The 19367-nt window shown below is 41.2% G+C and overlaps 1 protein-coding gene across 1 annotated transcript in view; it reads left to right on the plus strand.

The window, feature by feature from the left end:
- Positions 1-19367, plus strand: part of RPGRIP1L (RPGRIP1 like) — a 1932928-nt gene that overhangs the window by 1419692 nt on the left and 493869 nt on the right. Inside the window, 1 exon segment of the mRNA XM_044082016.1 lies at positions 7375-7543. Coding sequence (XP_043937951.1) covers positions 7375-7543 — 169 coding nt within the window.

Genomic DNA, 19367 nt, shown 5'->3' on the forward strand with positions numbered 1-19367 from the left:
AGAGCAGCAAGGGCCCTAGTATAGAGCCTTGTGGTACTCCAAGGGTGTTAGGTAGAAGGTTAGAGAGTTTGTTCTGCCAGAGGACAGCCTGCTGTCGACCATTCAGGTAGGATTGAAACCATTGAAGGGCTCTATTATCTAGACAGAATGTTTGCAGGGTGTGGATTAAAAGTTGGTGATCAACCATATCGAATGCCTTGGAAAGATCCAAAAAGAGGGCTGAGGATATATAATTATTGTTGCGATTATGGTGTTGGTAAAGGCTAGGAGGGCTGAAGTAGTGCTGTGATGAGGACGGAAGCTATGCTGAGTGTCTGCCATAAGGTGATTCTGGATTAGGTGGTGCATGAGTTGTCTATGAATACATTTTTCCATAATCTTTGCAAGTGGAGAGAGTATAGCTATTGGCCTATAATTGGAGAATTCAGTAGAGCTGCCTCCTTTGTGAAGTGGGATTACATAGGATATTTTCCAGATGGTGGGAATTTCAGATTCTACTATGGTTTGATTGATTAGTATTGAGACAGGGTAAGCAATAGCATCAGCTGATTTTTATAGGTACTCGGCAGGGAGTTGATCAGCAGAAAGTGTAGTGGGTTTTAATTTTTTGATCAAGGTACGGATAAGTGAAGTGGTGACTGGTTGGAAGCTGAGTGCGAGTAGGTTTCTAGGGGTGCTACTTTCAGGACCAGGAGAGCTAGGAGGTAGTTGGCTAGCTACGGCTTGAATTGTCTCAGTAAAGAATCGGTTAAAACTGTCAGAAACATCTTCAGGGGTTTTATCAATAGTAGCAGCAGGGATTGGGGTTGAAGTTTGTCCAGGATGTAGTAGATTATTTAAACCTGCCCAAAATCTCTGAGGGTTATTTTGATTTACTGTCTTTAAGTTACAGTAGTATTGTTTTTTGTCTTGTAAAATGGATTTTTTACTTTCGTTCCTGGATTGCCTGTATTTAATGTGATCTTGGGGGTCTTTAGAAGAACGCCATAAAGCCCATGCTTTGCTTCTAAGGGTAATTTTGAGTTTAGACTCTTTAGAAAGCCATGGCTTACAAGCCTAGCCATAACAATTCCCTGGGTATTTCTTCCCACACTGTTTACTTCCCTGGACCCCTGTCTAGCAGGGCGACTGGCGTGATCCCCACAGTGAATTTCCTTTCTCCCATCCAATTGTCAAGGTTCCTTTTGAAGAGGGCCAAGGAGAGGCTCTGCTTGACATGTATGGGCAGTCTATTCCAGAGTCTGGGGAGTCTCTAGGTCAGGAACCTATCCCTCTAGCATGTTTTGTTTATTGTGATGACAAGGTTTAGATCCCTGGAGCATGTGGCTCTGAGGGATTGGGATTTCTTTAAGTGTAGCATGTCCAAAAGCTCTAGGTTTGACATGGCCTTGTATGTTAAGCAGAGATCGCCTCTGAGTAGACGATATGCGACAGAGTATAGCTGGAATTTTTTAAGGTGGTCAGCATAGGGTATCTTCTTTAGGCCTGTGATTCTTTTAGGGCGGTATTTCTGCAGCCTTTCCAGTTGTTGCAGATGTCTTGAGAGGTACATACCAAATGGGGCGTTGTATTCTATAATGGGTCTAATGAGGGATGAGTACAGTGGGACAATGACCTCCTTTTTTCTGGATGAAAAGCCCTTAGTGATGAGATGTGCCACATAGAAGGATTTCCTGACTGTTGTGGCGATGTGGTTATTGAAGATGAGACCACTGTCCACATGTGTCTCTAAGTCTCTTATCACACTTTCAGTGTTTAGTGTACTGCCACCTATGTGGTAATTCATGGGTACATGTTTTTTCCCAAAGGGGATAACCATACGTTTCTTGGCATTGAGCTTGAGCCCATGGCTCTGGCACCAAGCATCTGTTTCTGTAAGGCCCTTTTGTTAAGTATCCACATCAATTGGGGATTCAATAATGACTCCCAGTTTGCAGTCATCAGCGAACTTTGTTATCCAGAGTCCCTTAGTGTTGGCCTGTACTTCAGAGAAGTAGATGCCAAACAAGAGCAGTCCGAGGACTGAACCCTGAGGTACTCCACTTGTCACTTGTCTGGAGCTGGATTTGGAGTCAGCTACTTTTGCAGTGTGGGTTCTGTCAGTTGGCAACCCATCGAGTGACGTAGGGATTAATGCCCAGCTTAGTAAGTTTATCTATTATTCCAGAGTGGGGGTGGTGTCAAAGGCCTTGGCAAGCTCCAGATAGGCTGTGTGGACTGCCTTACCTTCATCCACGGCTCTGGAGACTGATTTGAAGAAGTCATTTAGGTTCAGGAGACAAGATCGGCCCTTCACGAACCCAAACTGGATGGAGTCCAGTGTTTGAATGTTGCCAATATCTTTGTTTATATGTTCCATGATAATACATTCCATGGCCTTGCAGATTAGGCTTGTCAGACTGATGGGGCTGTAGTTCCCAGGATCCAAGGTGGATTCCCCCTTGTTGAGTGGGATAACTGTAGCTGTGCGCCACTCAATGGGCATGAAGCCTGAGGTGAAGGCATGATTAAACATGACACTTGGGTGGGTGCCAGTTCATTTTGAAGTTCATGTAGTACACAGCCCGGGATGTCATCTGGTCCCATGGATGCTGTATTCTTAGCATTGGAGAGTGCGTTTTTTACCTGTAATCCATTATTACCGGAATTTGGCAATCTTCCAGTATTGAGATGGGCCATTTAGGGAGTGAGAGGGGGGGTGAAGTTGGCACTGAATCGATCTGCTAGGATATTGGCTATATCCTTGGGATCAGTATATTTAATGCCATTCTGTTGTAGCTCAGAGCAGATCTGAGCATTGCCATTTAGATTCTTGACATAGTTATAGAATGCCTTGTGGTTGTCTTTGGAATCTTTGGCAATTTTATTTTCGTAACTAGCTTTGGAGGATTTTACGTGGGATCTCAGCTTCTTGCTGAGGCTGGTAAGGGAATATTTTGCATTGTGGGATTTTCCTCTTTTCTGCAACAGTTTCTTCCTTTTGTTGTAAAGTTTGTTTATGGCAGGGGACCACCAGATTGGCTTCCTTTTTTTTGGAGGAGAGTCTGTTGGTTCTGCTTGGGATGGCACGATTCATGCATGAGTGGATGTGCTCGTACGGTGCCTTAGTGTAGGACTCAGCAGTCGAACTTTCTGTTCCCATCTGCATGGGTGTCATGAATTTTGTCACTTCTGACTTGAGTAGCATGAAGTTGGCTTTGGAAAAGTTTTTTATGGAGGTTTCCTTACTGGGGAGTGGGGGAGGGATGTGGATGTTAAGGGTGATTAGCTTATGGTCTGACCTGACCAACGAGGGGGTGACCATAGGTGTGGAGCATCGATTTCCCATGTTGGTAATTACCTGGTCTAGGATATTGGAGCCCCTGGTGGGACTATGGATTAGTTGATCCAGGGCATTGGAATTTATGAATTCCAAGGACCGTTGGGCAAAGGTGTTGTTACACAAGTAGTTTTCCCAGTTAATGGCAGAGTAGTTGAAATCACCCAGTATTAGGGTGTTTGGTTATATCTTAATATTTTCCAGTATGATTAGAAAGGTGTAGTGAGAATCTTGGGGCATGGTGGGGGATCTGTAGCAAGCTACAATTTGGATTGCAGTCTTACCTATTGTTAGTTGCACCTGGAGAATTTCAGATGCATTGTTTAGGGCAACTAGCCTGGTGGTGTGAATATCCTTGGTGAATATGGACACTCCTCAACCTTTAGTGTTTCGATCCTGGTTTGGTGGCCGAAAAGTGTGGTAAGAGTTGTAGCTTGGTATTGCAGGGGTGCTCTCTGGACCCTTGAACCCGGTCTCAGTTACTGCACAGATATCGATGTTCTCCATTTTTAGGAGTGCCTCGAGAGTGTGCATTTTGAGGTTTAGACTTCTAGAATTGAGTAGCATTACCTTCAGAATTTGCATGCTTGTACCTGTTACAGTGGTGGTTTTGTCCTTTGAACTTTGCCTAAAAAAAGCACTATAGGGGTGACGAGCCTTAGCCAGTAACCTGAATCCCAAGGGTGACAGGTACAGACCATCTCTGGCAAAGCATATGGGTCCCCTTCACATGGTCGACTTTTCACAAAGTCGACTTTCATATGGCTGAGACCATATGATCGACTTTTGAAAAGCAGACCATGGGGAACCGCTGTCTCCGTACAGTGCAGAATGGGAAAATTTCCCTCTTCCGCACTGTAGTGCGATCTTGGAGTTGGTATATTTAAGTTATGGGGGTTGTGGGGGGTGCCCCTGCTAACAGTTTAAGGTAAGTGTTTGTTGTGTTTATTTTACATGGTCGGCTTTCTGAATGTCGATCATATGATCTCAGGGTTCCCGTTTAGAAACTCGAAGTGCAACATTCTCGAAACGCAAAATCCCGAAACCGAAAACTCGAAAGGCAACAATCCCGAGTACGCAATATCTCGAATAAAACACGTACGCCATACACAAATACTGAAAAATCTCGAAATCTCGAAAACACACCAACAATTTATTAAACAAATCAAAAGCATCCCCCATGTCCTAAATAATAAATAAGCAAGACATCTGCATCAGACAAACCGTCGGGCATGTAAATCCAAAACCAAAACGTCCGGAACTGACTACATCCGTCACTCGTATGGCGCAACTCCACTCGTACTGCCGATCAAAGTCATAGTAGAAAAACAAACAACCTCTACTATTCACACTTTCAGTAACCTTGCAATAGCCATAAGGAATTCCAACGAAGAATAACTCTCTCGATTCTTAAACACATGCTGGAATTGCGAATGACAGCGTACAACCTTCCGCTTCTTCGGTGAGGGAGGAGTACCACAGCTCAAACGTATCCTAAGCTCATCCACCCTGTCCTGTTCCCTAGCCAATACCTTCATGAGAAGGGACAAGTCGGTCTGCCTATGTCCCAGAAGACTCTTCAGTCTATGGTGCCATGCCTCTACACTGTTTTGTGTACGAGGCAAGAACAATGCATTTAACTCCTCCACATTCCAGAATGTAATAGGGAACAGTGGTGGGAATCTCGAAAAGCCAGTAGTTCTAGTGCAGAATTTACGAGGTTTCCCATGAACATACCATTCTGAGAAGTAACGCAAGAGCTCCGTACCTTCAGGAGGGAATACTTCCTTCACCGCATTGAAACCTGCACTGACATCACTCACAGGCAGGAATGCTAAGGAAATCAAACATTTAACATTCAACTGGAAATTAAAATCCGTATTGTACAAGTGGGCTAGACCCAACTGTTGGACCTTCCGCCATATATTCTGTGAAAAATGAAAGAGACACCCTTTAGCTGTCACACCCTGCAAATTCAAAAGTATACTTCTCCTTGCAGCAATCTCAAAGTCACTAAGAACGTATTTCACGGCTATCTCCAAACCATTGTCATCCATTAACCGTAACACACAACTCCACATGCTGTTATATGACTTCAATGACTTTTTATTCATGATACAATATAGTAATGGGACGCTCTTATGGTACCCTCCATACTGAATCAAGCCATGTATGCTGTATAATTGTCGGCACATAATACCTTTGTAAAAGAAAGTGCCATCAACAAGCCAGATCGTTGCAGTGCTTAGATCAATTAAGTCCTGCTTAGTTGAAAACACCACCACTGCTGTGTCTGACACAACATCTACCATACTCTTGCTGAGGAACACTCCAGATTTCGTTGGGAAGTCATTAACATCTATGTCTTGCAAACGTTGGATACGGGTGCTACAACAGTCCGACACCTTACGTCGGACCCTACGTACCTGCTGTGCCAGTGCTTTACGAGGGGGCAAGCTAGGGGCAATAATACTTGAGGTTGACGCTAACACATCATCAACAAGCAAGCAGGGGTTACCCCTAGAGTTGCTTGCCTTTAGCTTTAGATTATTACACATTCTATATTGTTCAATATCGACGGGATCCCCAGGATGAAAATGCGCAACTGATTTCAACAACTGCTCCCCATTAGGCACGCTTACTGACACAGCCCTACCTCTGCACTTTTCGCCCCGTTTCCATTTGCAGCACCAGTAGCTCTTCTGTTTGTATGTCTTCTCCCTGTGTAACACATAGCCATCCAGTAGCAGCACCGCGCCTCCTTTCTGCGATGACACAGTGGCATACACGGCACCAATTGAGCCCGGAGCAGTATACTGTTGTTCAATAACCTGCATGCTAGCTAGCGGGATGTGCTGGCATTGGTTTTTCACATATACTGCCGTTACCTACTGAGATTGCTTCCTTTCGCGCTTCTCGTCTTTCGGGATTACGGATTTTCGCGCTTATAGTCTCGGGATATTACATTTCGAGTATTTTACATTTCGGGCTTTTAAACGGGAACCGATCTCAGCCATATGAAAGTCGACTTTCTGAAAAGTCGAACATGTAAGGTAGACCCATATATATATATATAAACGCATATATATATATATATATATATATATATATATATATGTAAACACACACATATATATATATATATATATATATATATATATATATATATATGAGTGTGTGTGTGTGTGTGTGTGTGCATATATGCATGTATATAAAAAAAGACATTTCTTGGGTTAGGATGGAGGGCGCTAACATCAGAGGAAAATGCTATATTGAAGTGTTTGTTAAGCTCAGCTGCAGTGTCAGATTTGTTTTTTCAGCATCCTGTCACCCATCTTTATAAATAAAAAGTATTCAAAGTAATAAAAGAAAGTTGCTTTTCTTTGTGGGTTTATGACGTGGACTTTTATAGCTTATAGTCCTTATTTTTGTGCAAAACTTCAAACAGAATTTATGGTTGTTCAGAACATTGCATATGATTTATAACTCTCCATTAATAATTTGTTGCACATTTTCCAAGTTCTGGAAGCATTTTTTGTTCATTTCATTTATTTGTTAACTAAGTAAATTATTTCATAGACTCTTGTTAGCCATGGCTTAGTCCACAAAGGAAATTATAAAAGCAGTGTATGTGGGACAATTTTGAGTCGCCAGTTAAATATGTTTTAAGGAGGTGTGAAGAAAGCAGGAGTACCTAGAGAAAAACAACTCAAACATGAGAGTATACAGACTCCAAACAGGCAGTGATCAGAGGTCAGAAATGAACCACAGACACTGGAGCTCTTAAGAAATTACCTTTGTCACTAATCCACTTTTCTGCTCAACTCACATGATCCATTTTTTTCTCATATATTCATTTTTACACTATGTATTGTACATTCATTTTTCATTATTAAGGTAAGACAAAACTGATAGTACTGCACTAATACTAGAGTTGTTTTGTGTCTATAACTGCTCTGACAAACTTATTGTATTTGAATAAAGAATGATTTTATCAATCCTATTCTTCATACAAGACATATATATATCTGTATTTCTGTATTTCCCTGCTTCAGGATGTTCACAAAGGCTCTTTGAATGATTCAGATTTGGTAGATATTTCTGAAGAACCTAAGGCACAACAAGAAGATGCCATTTCTGAAGTTTCTGAGGGGCAGCTTGCCGAACAAAGTTTAAATTCAGAAGATGACTCGGATTCAATTGAGGAAGACTGGAGGCCAGAAGGTTATTGCCTTTATATCTTTTTCTGGTTATTAACACCCTGAATATGTTATTGTTTACAAAATGTCCTTTACGTAAAGTCACTGAAATGTAGATGTTGATGACAGCTTAGCCTTTTGGATAAACTAAATATCCTAGATTATCAATAGATTTTTTGTTTTTTTCTACTGCCTTCTGCTCACCACATGAACTGCCTTCTGTCTGTCCCCTGTATTCTTGAACTTTGTCACTGTTTCTGAAGTTACTGTCACTTTATAAAGGCTTTTCCCATCATTTGCCACCATTTCCAAGAAAAATGCTTCCTCATATCTCTTGCGAGCCATCCACCTTGTATCCTTAATTTGCTTCTTTTTATTCTTGCATTTGTTTTATTTGTTTTTTGAAAAACTGTTTCGATTTGTACTAGGTGCATATCCTTGAGGTCTTTCTTCCAGTATGGTCCATATAAAGGTCTTGTCTTCTTCCTATATAGATTGTCTGAAGAAGACCACACGCCATTTTGTTGCTGTTCTTTGTGCTGCCTGTGTCCTGGCAAATATTAGGTTGCCAAAGATATATTGCAGTACTGTAACTGTTAAATCCGAGGTGACCTTGTTCATCCTTTTCAACAGCAGGACTTTAGCTCAAATCAGCCCAGAAGTGTGAATTTCTAACATCACCTGTATCTCACAGAGATTTTGGTTTTCTAATCATGCTTCAGTTCTCTTTTACCACTTAGCTTGCAGCATGAGGAACTGAGTTTCCAGCCTCTTTTTTCACTGTTTGCCAGTGTTTGATTTTTTTTTTTTTATCACAGCAGTTGGTCAATTTTGAACAGATGATTGCAGCTTGTTCTTCAGGTTTCAGGCAAGAACCTTTGTTTTTCTGCAATTTTATATATATTTTTTTGTCATTTCTACCCTCCCTTACAAAGAATACAGTTCTATAGCATTTTGTGAATGTCCTTGTTTCTTATGTCTAGTGGTTATTTAAAAAGTGTAATGAAAAGTTGTTGGTTATTTTTATCTGGTCTGGATATTAGTAGGTTTTCTGGGTCCAGTGTAGCAGTGTGGCTACAAAATTCCTCAGTAGACCATTATATTTATGTACTAAATGCATGGGGTGGATAATTTGTCCTCTGGTTGTGCAGTATACATCACTTTTGACTAAAGAGTCATTAAGGACAGATGGAATAAACTTGTACCAAAGGATCTGTTGCCTAGCGAAAGGGACATTAGGCAGGAGATCTCCAAGCAGGATTTTCAGAAGCTTATGGATAGGGATAATGCTAGCGAAAGAAAAGAAGTGTCTTGTAGGTTTAAGTCTTCTCTAACTCCCCTAAGAAACCCTGACCAGATAACAGAGAGTCCATAGGCATTATGTTGAGTCTTCCACAGAGGTCTTAACTAGATGAAAGGGACTCTTCCTTTGGAGTAGCTCAGGCATCATTGGCAATACCAGACTGACCCAACACTGTTTCGGTAGGCAAGACTGTGTATATTTTCTCTTGGAAGCTGAACTTAGTAAAGTGATCTTTGCTGTGCCTTTTTCTTTCTGATCTTCTGCGTCTACATGTTATAGTAGACTTCATCTATAATAAAATGATGAAGGCCCTTTGTCAAGCTCAGATTAAAATATGTCTGTTCTCTTCCCCGTCAATTGTAGTAGTGGAATGAAATGCCTCTGATACTACCCAGAGCCATCTCCCCCCATACTGCCCCCATTATGGACTAGGCCACATAACCTCCAAAGGAATATAGGTTCAGAGCCCATTGTGAGCTTTGGTGTTGAGGCGTGTTGATGCAGAACTATGTAGGTCTCTTTCAACTCCAACAGTGCCCTTGACATCAACTGTATCCATGCTGATTGACTTGTTGTCAGTCCTCAGATCAGATGGGCAGCAAGCACTTTGATGCTAATGCCTTTGACTCCATTCCACGTTTAGGAGTCACTGGCATTCAAGTCTTCTGTGCTGATGAGATCAGGGTCAACGGATTTGGCCCCTTCTGACATCTCTACATCAGGGGCTGTCCTTGCAGTGGCAGCGAATGACCTGGTTCTAACTGGAAAGGCTCCCTTGACAATGATGTCAGAAAGACAGACTGGGGATGGGTTTTAGTGACAGGCACAACACTGAGGTTGTACTTGCACTGCATCTGCATCTTGGACCAGGCACTGCATCCTCCTTCTCCACCCAAGATGTGCATTTGTCTGTGCTTGAGGCTTGCTGTCTTCCCTATCGTGATAGGGGTTCAGAGGGCTGTTAGCAGGATCTTCAAGGCAGTTCTGGGACCCTGTTGTCTTCCTCATCCTCCTTGATCAACCCCCCATGGGGGTTGAAGTATTCATGCAAGAGGAAACCTATAATCTCCCCTGTGGAGTCTCCAACCCCAGGCATGTATAACAGTAGGAAATGTCTCCCAGGATCTCCTCTTGGTAAGTCTAAGCTTGCTGAAATCCTGAGGTTAATGTGTAAAAAGGGAAAATGGCCCAGGCGCTCTTGTCCAGTGACAGCATCCTGCAGGAGGCCATCCTGTACCTCCTGGCTAATTCCTCTGGCTTACGTGATTGTCAGGGTCATTTTCGTAGGAGACCAAGCAGGATCCTCTGGTTGCTGAAGGACTAAATGGTTTGGTCAAGACACCAATTTTATATTCTGTAGTGGCAGCATCTGTTCTCAAGAAGGAACACACTCTTCAAAGTCTCACAGTTAACCCTCCTAACAGAGTCTTTGATCCTAGACCCCTTCAGGAAGAATGTCTGTACATTCACCTTCGTCATCTGGGTGCTTTGCTATCTGTCACACTTCTTAAAGGCCTCTGCTTGTGCTTTAATTTTGAATGCATGGGGAGGTTTGTAACAAAGACGATCACAGGCTTAAAAGCCGTAAGCTACCAGAAAAGACTATAAGCACTATCCCTTAGTTCTGTGCCTTATAGCCTCCTCAGGGGAGACCTGTGTCTTGCCTTCCAAGCAATTAGGGATCCAGTAGTCCAGGATCTTTTGTTCTTTCACAAGTCAAGCAATTCCAAACAGAGATCTAAACCTGCTTCAGGAGATCAACAAAACAAGATGGAGAGAAAGATTTGTTACTCAGGGTTTCCCTCACCTCTGGAATAGACTTTCCCCACAGGTAAAGTAGTGTGATACACAATCTGCCTTCAAATGGGACCAGATAATTGGTTGGGTATTTATTAATTCTCCTCATAGCATGACTGGCATAGGCCTTCTCGAGAAGGGAGGTAAATCTGTGGTGGGGACTGGTGAGGCTTGTAACCCTCCATGAATCAGGACACCCACTCTGCTTATATGGATCTACTTGAGTCTGTCAAGATACATCCGAACACCATGGTTTTGGGTGACTTTAACTACCCGTTGATTGATTGTGTAAATTATTCGTGCTCAAACTCACTTGCCCAGAGGTGCCTTGACTTCGTTAACTGCAGTGCCCTGGACCAGCTGGTTGACACCCCATAAGGGGTGCTAACATCCTTGATCTGGTGCTTACCAGTATTGGGATCATTGTAGCAGCCCCACTATGAGGTCTTCTCTGGTGAGATCTGACCACAGATCAGCCTCATTTAAAGTAATTGTCACACCTGGCCCCCCTCCCCCCAGCAGCTACTAAACTAAAAAACTTCTCCAAAGCAGACTCTTACGGGATGGTATAAATAGCTTCCCCCAGATGGAATTGGCAACTATACCAAGTTTTACACCAATGCTTTATACAAACACCTGTATAAGTGCATTGACTCAGCCATACCTAATACGACCAAAACAAGCTCCTCAAGGAAGAGCAGACTTGCCTGGGGGATAGCTGCCATTAACAGGCTTTACAGTAAGAAGAAGAAATTGCTGTCTAAGAGGGAGTGAGCCGTAAACTGGAAACACTCCATCCTCATTTTAAACAAGTAAATAAGACTTCTTGTGAAGTCCTCCAATGCAAACTACAAATCCAAATTAGATTCCTCAACTAAGGAAAACCATAAGGCATTCTTTAGTTATATCCATAACCTAAAATGAAAGGCCCAGATTTGTGCTGAACTGGTAGTTTATAATACCACATATACTAAACCGGTGGACATAGCCTAGTACCAACCTATGAACCTATGAGCTATCGGCCCTAGGGCCTATACAAGCCTAGCCATAACAATTCCCTGGCTATTTCTTCCCACAATATTTACTTCCCTGGACCCCTGTCTAGCAGAGTGACTGACGTGATCCCTGGGGTAAATTTCCTATCTCCCATTGAATCGTCAAGGTTCCTTTTGAAGAGGGCCAAGGAGGTGCTCTGTTTGACATGTATGGGCAGTCTGTTCCAGAGTATGGGGAGTCTCTTGCTAACCTTTTGGCTGACAGGTTCTGTGAAAACTTCATTCCCCTGTCCCTGTCACATGTACCCCATGATATCCCTACCATCTGTACCCTACCTTTTATCTCTAAAGAGCAGGTTGTAAATACCCTAAGGCCAAAAACACAGCATCTATGGGATCTAATAACATCCTAGGCGGCAGTCTATATGTGCTCCAATAAGAATTAGCAAACACCATTGGGTACTCTCTTCAGTCATAGTCTAAGCACCGGCTTTGTCCCAGCTGAATGGAAAATGGCCACCGTTACTCCCTTGCACAAAGGTGGTGCTTCCACTGACCTTTTAGCTTGACTTGCCTTATCTACAAGGCCATGGAGCAAATCCTCAGGGACCTTTTAACAAAGATATAGGTAATCTCCAAACACTTGACCCTACTCGGTTTGGATTTGTCAAAGGGAGATCATGCCTGTTAAACCTGGTGGACTGCTTTCACACAGTCACCAAGGCCCTGCACTAGGGGAAATCTGTGTATGCAGCCTACCTAGACTTAGCCAAGTCTTTTCACACTATACCCCAGTCAAGCATCATTGACAAAATCACCCAGCTTGGTATCAACCATTCTATCATTAGATAGGTCTCTAACTGTCTTACTGATAGAACGCATATATTCAAAGTAGGGGAATCCACCTCCAACAGCAGACCTGTAAGCAGTGGTGTTCCACAGGGATCAGTCCTAGGACCCCTGCTGTTTGGAATCTGTTTCTCTGAAGTATAAGCAAAAACTAAATGTCTGTGGTTGACAAAGTTTGCTGATGACTGCAAACTGGGAGTGGTCTTAGAATCTCCAAATGATGTCGCTATCCTACATGATGGTCTTACACAAACAAATGATTGCTGCCAAATTCATGGCCTTAAATTCAATGCAAAAAAATGTGTTATCCCTTTTGGTAAGAGTGATGTTCCTGCTAACTACCACATCAGTAGCATCACCCTAAATACGCACTCAGTGGTGAGTGACCTGGGCACTCAGGTCGACAGTAATCTTACCTTTGATCACTTTGTCTCTGTAGTGGTAAGAAGGGAATTCTATGTTGCTTTCATCTCATAACTAAAGGCATTGCCTCCAGAAGCAAAATGTTTTAACCTCCCTGTACTCTTCCCTCATCAGGCCAGTAATTGAGTACAACGCCCCTTTTGGTATATACCTTTCCAAGCACCTGCGGCAATTGGAGAAACCACAAAAGTTCCTCACAAGGAACATTCAAGGTCTTCAGCATCTGTCCTATGCAGATCATGTCAAATCAATGTCACTATATTCTGTTTCATACACACTACTCAGAGGCGATCTCTGCCTTGCATATAAGGCAATCTATGACCCTGCTGTATTGGAAATGCTGCATATTCGCAAGTCAAATGGTAAATGGGTTACTCGCACTAAAGACCTTAACCTGGTATGTGACATTAATAGAACCTGCTGGAGAGACAGATTTGTCTCACAGAGGTTACCACACGTTTGGTGCAGACTCCCACTTCATGTCAAACAGAGCACGTAATTGACCCTCTTCAAATGCAGTCTAGACGATTGGAGGAGGGTAACTGTAAATTCACCTGGGGGGTTCCACCTGTTCCCTCTGGACAGGGGCTTGTAAGGGCCCTGGGGCCATTAGCCTAGTAACTTCCTAAGATCCTATGAACTTCCTCTGATATGCTTCACTTGCAGTTGGACTTTCCTGGTACACTTTTCATTGGCAGAGGAAAGAAAAGAGGAAGTTGGTGTCCCAGACTGGAACTACTATTACTGTTTCCAGTCTATTTATTAGGTGTACAGATCTGTAAATAGTGCAGCTACGGAGGCAGGCTTTGGCATTCCTGCTAGACACCAAGCATGGTTCTGTCAGTTAGAGTTTGCTGTAAACGTCCTGCCATCCTTTTTAAATGATTATTTCACTAGCTCCCACTTGCTCAGCCCATAAGTTAGAGACAGATTCATAAAAGGTGATCAGAACAACAAATATCTTAATGGTCTTAATGGCCCTTGGCATCTGATTCCAGAGCCCGCAGCACCCATGTGCAAGGAATCTAAACAGGCCCAAACAATTTTGATTTAGAAGAGACCAACAAAAGCAGCAGCAGAACTACCAGCATTTTAGCAGGAACCAGACACCGTGGCTTTTCCCAAAGTACCATTCATTTAGTAGTAACATCTTTCAACAAGGTCAAGTCTTATGTGGTTTATCTTCAGGAGGTATAGTGAACCTGCAGCATCTCAGAGGGGCCAACTGTTCCACTCTGGAGGCACTCAGGGGTCTGTTCTGTTTTGTCTGTCTTTACCTGCATGGATGGCCATCATCCAAGAAGGTTGGATCACAGGCATAAATTCTAGAGGCTACAGAGTTCCCTTTCTATCTTCTCTGTGCTGCACTCCCTTCATTTTGTTGATGTCCCACCCTGTCAGAAGAGGGCAGCAGAACTGTAAGTGCTCAGCCTCCCAAGATAATAAGCAGCCAGAGACATTCCACCAGATGAGAAATGGTCCAGCTTTCATTTTAGATTTATGTTCTTTTTCAAATTAAAAAAGGCAAAGGACAGCTAATTTTAAACACTGTGTTATTTGTCATAAATCACTGCTGCATTAACCTTAGCTAACATCCAGGCAGTCTTCCAAAGCCTAGGGTTTCCTTCCACACATCTATGCAGGCAGCTCTTAATGTGCTAACAATGAAGAAACAGCATCCTGGGCATCAACAATTTCAGAACATTCTGGCAAATCTAGAGTGTGCCCCTCCTGGGCTTTAGGCAGTCAGCAGATAGCGTATTCCTACCATTACTGTGCATATAAGTTCACTTTGGAAATTCCTTCCACACAGTTTTTATTTTATATTTTTTGTGTAATTGTGCCAGGTCCCTTTAAGAATACTGGTATAATGCTATTATTGATAACTGCAAATTGTACATAGTCTGTCTTTAATTTGGGACTTTGTTTATGCTTTTTTCCTGTGGAGAAAGTGTGCTGCTTTGTGTGTTACTGGTGTAATTATTTGACACTGAACTTTAGTAAGGGGTTTGTGTATGTATATGGCACTTGTCTACACTTTCTAGCAATTTACCTTTTTACTGTCTCCTAGCTGCAGAGCTTGCTTCCAGGCAAGCTTCATTCTTGGTAGTAGCATGGGACATGGTAGTGGTACCTCAGTTCCTCTTCCTAATGTTCCCAAGAAAAATATAAGGAACCATTGCCTTCACAGTAGGCTCAGTCTTTACCTCAGCTTCTGGTGGGTGATTCTCATTGACCCATCTATTCTTCCTCAGACTATTCACTTTTTTCCTCTGAGCCGACTGGTGCAGTCCCTTTGGCCAATATGGACTGCAGCTTAGCCAAGTGCTCTGTAGCTGTCCAGGTACCTTCAGCAAGCATGTGAGCACCACTTTATTTGACCATGGGAGTTTCATTGGTGAATTCATCTCTGTGTAATCAAGGAAGGAGATCTGTTCCCCAGGATAAAGTGTCATCTTTGAGTCAGTCCCTTAGAGGGAAGTGCCGTTAAAGAAGAAAAAAAATTATCTTTCTTTACAGAAAAGTTTTCCTTTTGATTAGGATCAGTTTGCTTATCTAGCAACTGAACTGCTCCATGCTTTAAATCCTCTTGGCAGAGATTTTAATGAAGAATTTAATACCCTGTCAAATAGGAGGAAATTAACTCCGAAAGAGACAAGCAACCCTTAATTATTTCTGAGAATGCTTCCAATTCTGAGGGAAGTGCTTCCTCAGAATCTCACCTAGGAGAATTTTCTTTTTCTGAATGTCTGCAATGAGCAATTTATTTCAGTGGCAACACACTGATATCCCATCTTATTTTAAGAAATTAGTATGACGTGGTACAGTGTAACATTGCTCTAATTACTTCTGTTCTTCCTCTTTTGATAGCACTGGAGGATGCTTTTCAGGAAGCCTGCAATTTGCAAGATGCTTAACATGCAGTTCCTAAAAGGTCAGGCAAACTTTATAAAGTGCCTCTGAACAAGTATGTATATTCTCATCCAGGTTCTGACCCTGTAGCTATTTCAACTTGTAATCCTGCTGCTACAATCATATTATGTTCTGCTTTCCTCTAGATCATCATTGTTTTGTTGATGTTGTCAGATGTTTGCCTTCCTTCCACAAAACTACACTGATCTGTATCTATTCATTTTGGCAACACCTTTGCCATTATTTTAGCTATTATGTACATAAATACTTTAAAATCATGGTTTAAAATTGAAATGGGCCTATATGAAGCTGGGTCTGAAGGATCTTTATCATTTTTAGGTGTTATAGCCACCACAGCTTTCTTGTAATAGGTTGGTGCTTCCCTTCCTTTTAAAATATTGTTAAAACAAAATCTTCCTGAACTTTAACACTTTATTCCCTCCTAGCTTCCAAACTTCCACAGGAATGTTATCTATTCCTGCAGACTCTGTTAAAGTTTGTTTATATGTCACAATTTCTCATCTCCTCCTATCATAACTGTTAATTATTGAGCCTCATCTACTTAAGTCTTCCATAAGTATTTCCATTTGTGCCCTTTCTTGATTTCTACATTTTTCTTCTTTATACAAATTTTCATAAACTTTCCGAAATATCTCTAATAACTCCATAGGAACTCTGGTTATTTTTCTTCTTATAGGCTTCCTAAGATTGGCAACAATCCTTTCTACTTTATGTTGCCTAAGTCATTGTGTTAAAAGTTTTTGTGCTCTGGAGGTATTATTAAAAACAGTTGCTTAACAGCAATATTTCTAAACCCATGCATAATATAGATACTTCCTTATTTTCTCTGTAGCACTTTGCATTTACACTTCTTGTTCTGTGAAGATTCTCCTTATTCTTCAATACTTTAATCTTTGTCAGCTCCTCTAAATATTTCTTGTTACTTCTTAACCATATCTCTCTTTATTTTATTTCTACCCTATTTTTATAGGTTCATAGGTGAGTACTAGTCTAGCTGCCCTTGTGGGCCATTTTAAGCCTAACCATTTTCCCTTTTTGTGCTTAAAATAACCTATCCTATTTAGTTGTGCACTGACCTTACCCCATCCTATGGTTGATAATTATATATTACCCTAATGAGAATAACTGGGATCATACCATAGATAATTTCAGGGGACCCATGCATGGGATCATGCATTTAGGAGCTTGCTCTGTCCATTAGTAATACAAGAGGTAGTTCTGTGGTAAGTTTTCTGTTTCCCATCCATAGGTCTAAGTTGCGCTTGAATATGGATAGAGATGAACTTATTTTATGTGAATGGGGAGTCTTGCCCAGAGCAGCTATATCCTCTGTAAGATATACCTGTCCCTCCAACCTGTTCTTTTGATGATACAGAATAGGTTTAGATCCCTAGACCAAATATTTCTGATGCCATTTGACTTGCTGATAATGGTTAATAGTGGGTTGGAGGATGACTTGTATGCCAGACACAGGTCAAGTCACTTCATAGCAGCGTGTAAAATACATAATATAGTGACAGGGATTTCAGTCAGTCAATGTAGGGCATGTTGTTTATGACTTGTATCCTTTTAGTAAAGTATCTCTGGAGGCATTCCAGTTGTTGAATGTGTCTGGATGGATACATGCCAAAAGGGCCATTACATTCAATGACTGGCCTAATGAGGGCAGAGTAAAGGGAGACAATGACATTCCTAGAACTAGACATAGTCTCTTTGTTTATAAGCTGTGTAATATTGAAGGGCTTTCTTACAACAATGGACACATATTTCTCAAAAGTTAAGTCACTGTCCACATAAGTTTCCATATCCTGAACAAATAATTCTTAGGGGCATATTGTCACTATGGTAGTTCCCTGGGGTATATGACTTCCCAATGTTTACATTTTAAAATAATAAAGTTTAACCCTCCTGATAAGCACAACTGTCCCAATTCAACAGCTGCACCTACAGGCATTACCTAACCTAAAATTAAGGTTATCCATGCTAAAGTGCATATTGTGACCTGTGCTCCTGCTTACACTAAATGCGGTCTGTTTTTGCTTTATCTTTATTCCCATCCCAGGTATGAAAAACAGCTTGTATGCTTTCATAAACATTAACTTTTAGTCTTAAGGAAAAAAGTACATGGATTATTTTAAGTAAAACTAAATTATAAACTGTATTAGTTAATGCATAGAGGTATTTAGGTTCCAGAAAAAACTGCTGTTATTCACTTCAAATAATTCCATACATTATTTTTTACTAAGCTGCTTGCCCTTGTACCTTTTAATTCTGCTTTTTTCTCAGCAAACAATGTCCAAATCTCTCAAAATGTATTGCCTTGACCTGTAGTCAGCTTATGTTCCTGGAAACATAAGACCAGAATGTACAGCTGCCCCCGGCTACAGACTTTTTAATTCACAATGAACATTTATTTGCTAAAGGAAAACTTTTCAGTACATTCACAGTTTTGTCTTAATTTTATAGCACACATGCATACCTAGGAAACTTGCCATTAGATTAAGCCAAGGGCATTAATCCAGGCATCCACCTATGCAAAAATAAGAGAAAATATCTGAACTCTACATATGTTATAATCAGCGCAATTTTACACACCCCGTCCCAGCAGCCTCTGATTACAGCATATTAACTTAACCATGCTTTTATCCAGCCTTTATTCTCTTTTTACATTGTAATGCCTACATTTTCTAAAAATAAAAAAGTGCTTGTTTACTTTAGTATCTTTAGCCCATACAACAATCACTGAAAATTGTTTACTATACACCATGCAATTTGTATCATGAAATGTTTTATACAAATACTGTTAAGAACAAATTATTTTACATTTTTTTCCCTTTTAGTGTCCTTCCAAAGATTAATGTCATGAAGTGGTGGGGGTATATGCTTTTCAGTCCCTCCACAAGTGTAGCAAAGTATGCAAAAAGTCTAATTTATCTCACGCATTTCTTATGCCTGCCCTTTGATATTTCCTGATCGCCAGGATAAATTTGCATCTGATATTGTAAATCTTCATTCATTCCTTACTGATAGGACTTCGGTTCCATTCTCGGAACTGACAAGGCCAATACCAAGCTCACGCCGGCCAAAAACTCTCAGCTAAGACCTACCCACAATGTCCCTCTCATAGTCTCTTCAGATCTCATTTGCCGTGTTCCTCATCAGACATGCCAAGCCTTCTCTCAAGCTAAGTGTAACTTTTTTTGTGGTTCTTTGTAGTTTTATAGACTAATTACCTCCCCTTAGCCAGTTTTTTCTTCTAAGGTTAGTTCTTGTTCCTAACTGTTTATTTCCTGACTAAACCCTCTCCACTACCTTGGTAGTTCTTTTGTACCATCATTGGTACTACTCCTTCTTCCCTACCTTGGTAGGCCCTTCTCTTACCTTTTGGTATTTCTTAGTATCATTGCTGGTACTCCTTCATAGCTAGCTGTATATATATATATATATATATATATATATATATATATATATATATATATATATATATATATATATATAAACAAAAAAGAATTTTGCTCCTTACTTTAACTTCTTGCTGTTGTTTGATA

Source organism: Protopterus annectens, chromosome 8.part1, assembly GCF_019279795.1.
Source record: "Protopterus annectens isolate FY-2018-M chromosome 8.part1, PAN1.0, whole genome shotgun sequence".
Lineage (NCBI taxonomy): Eukaryota > Metazoa > Chordata > Ceratodontiformes > Protopteridae > Protopterus > Protopterus annectens.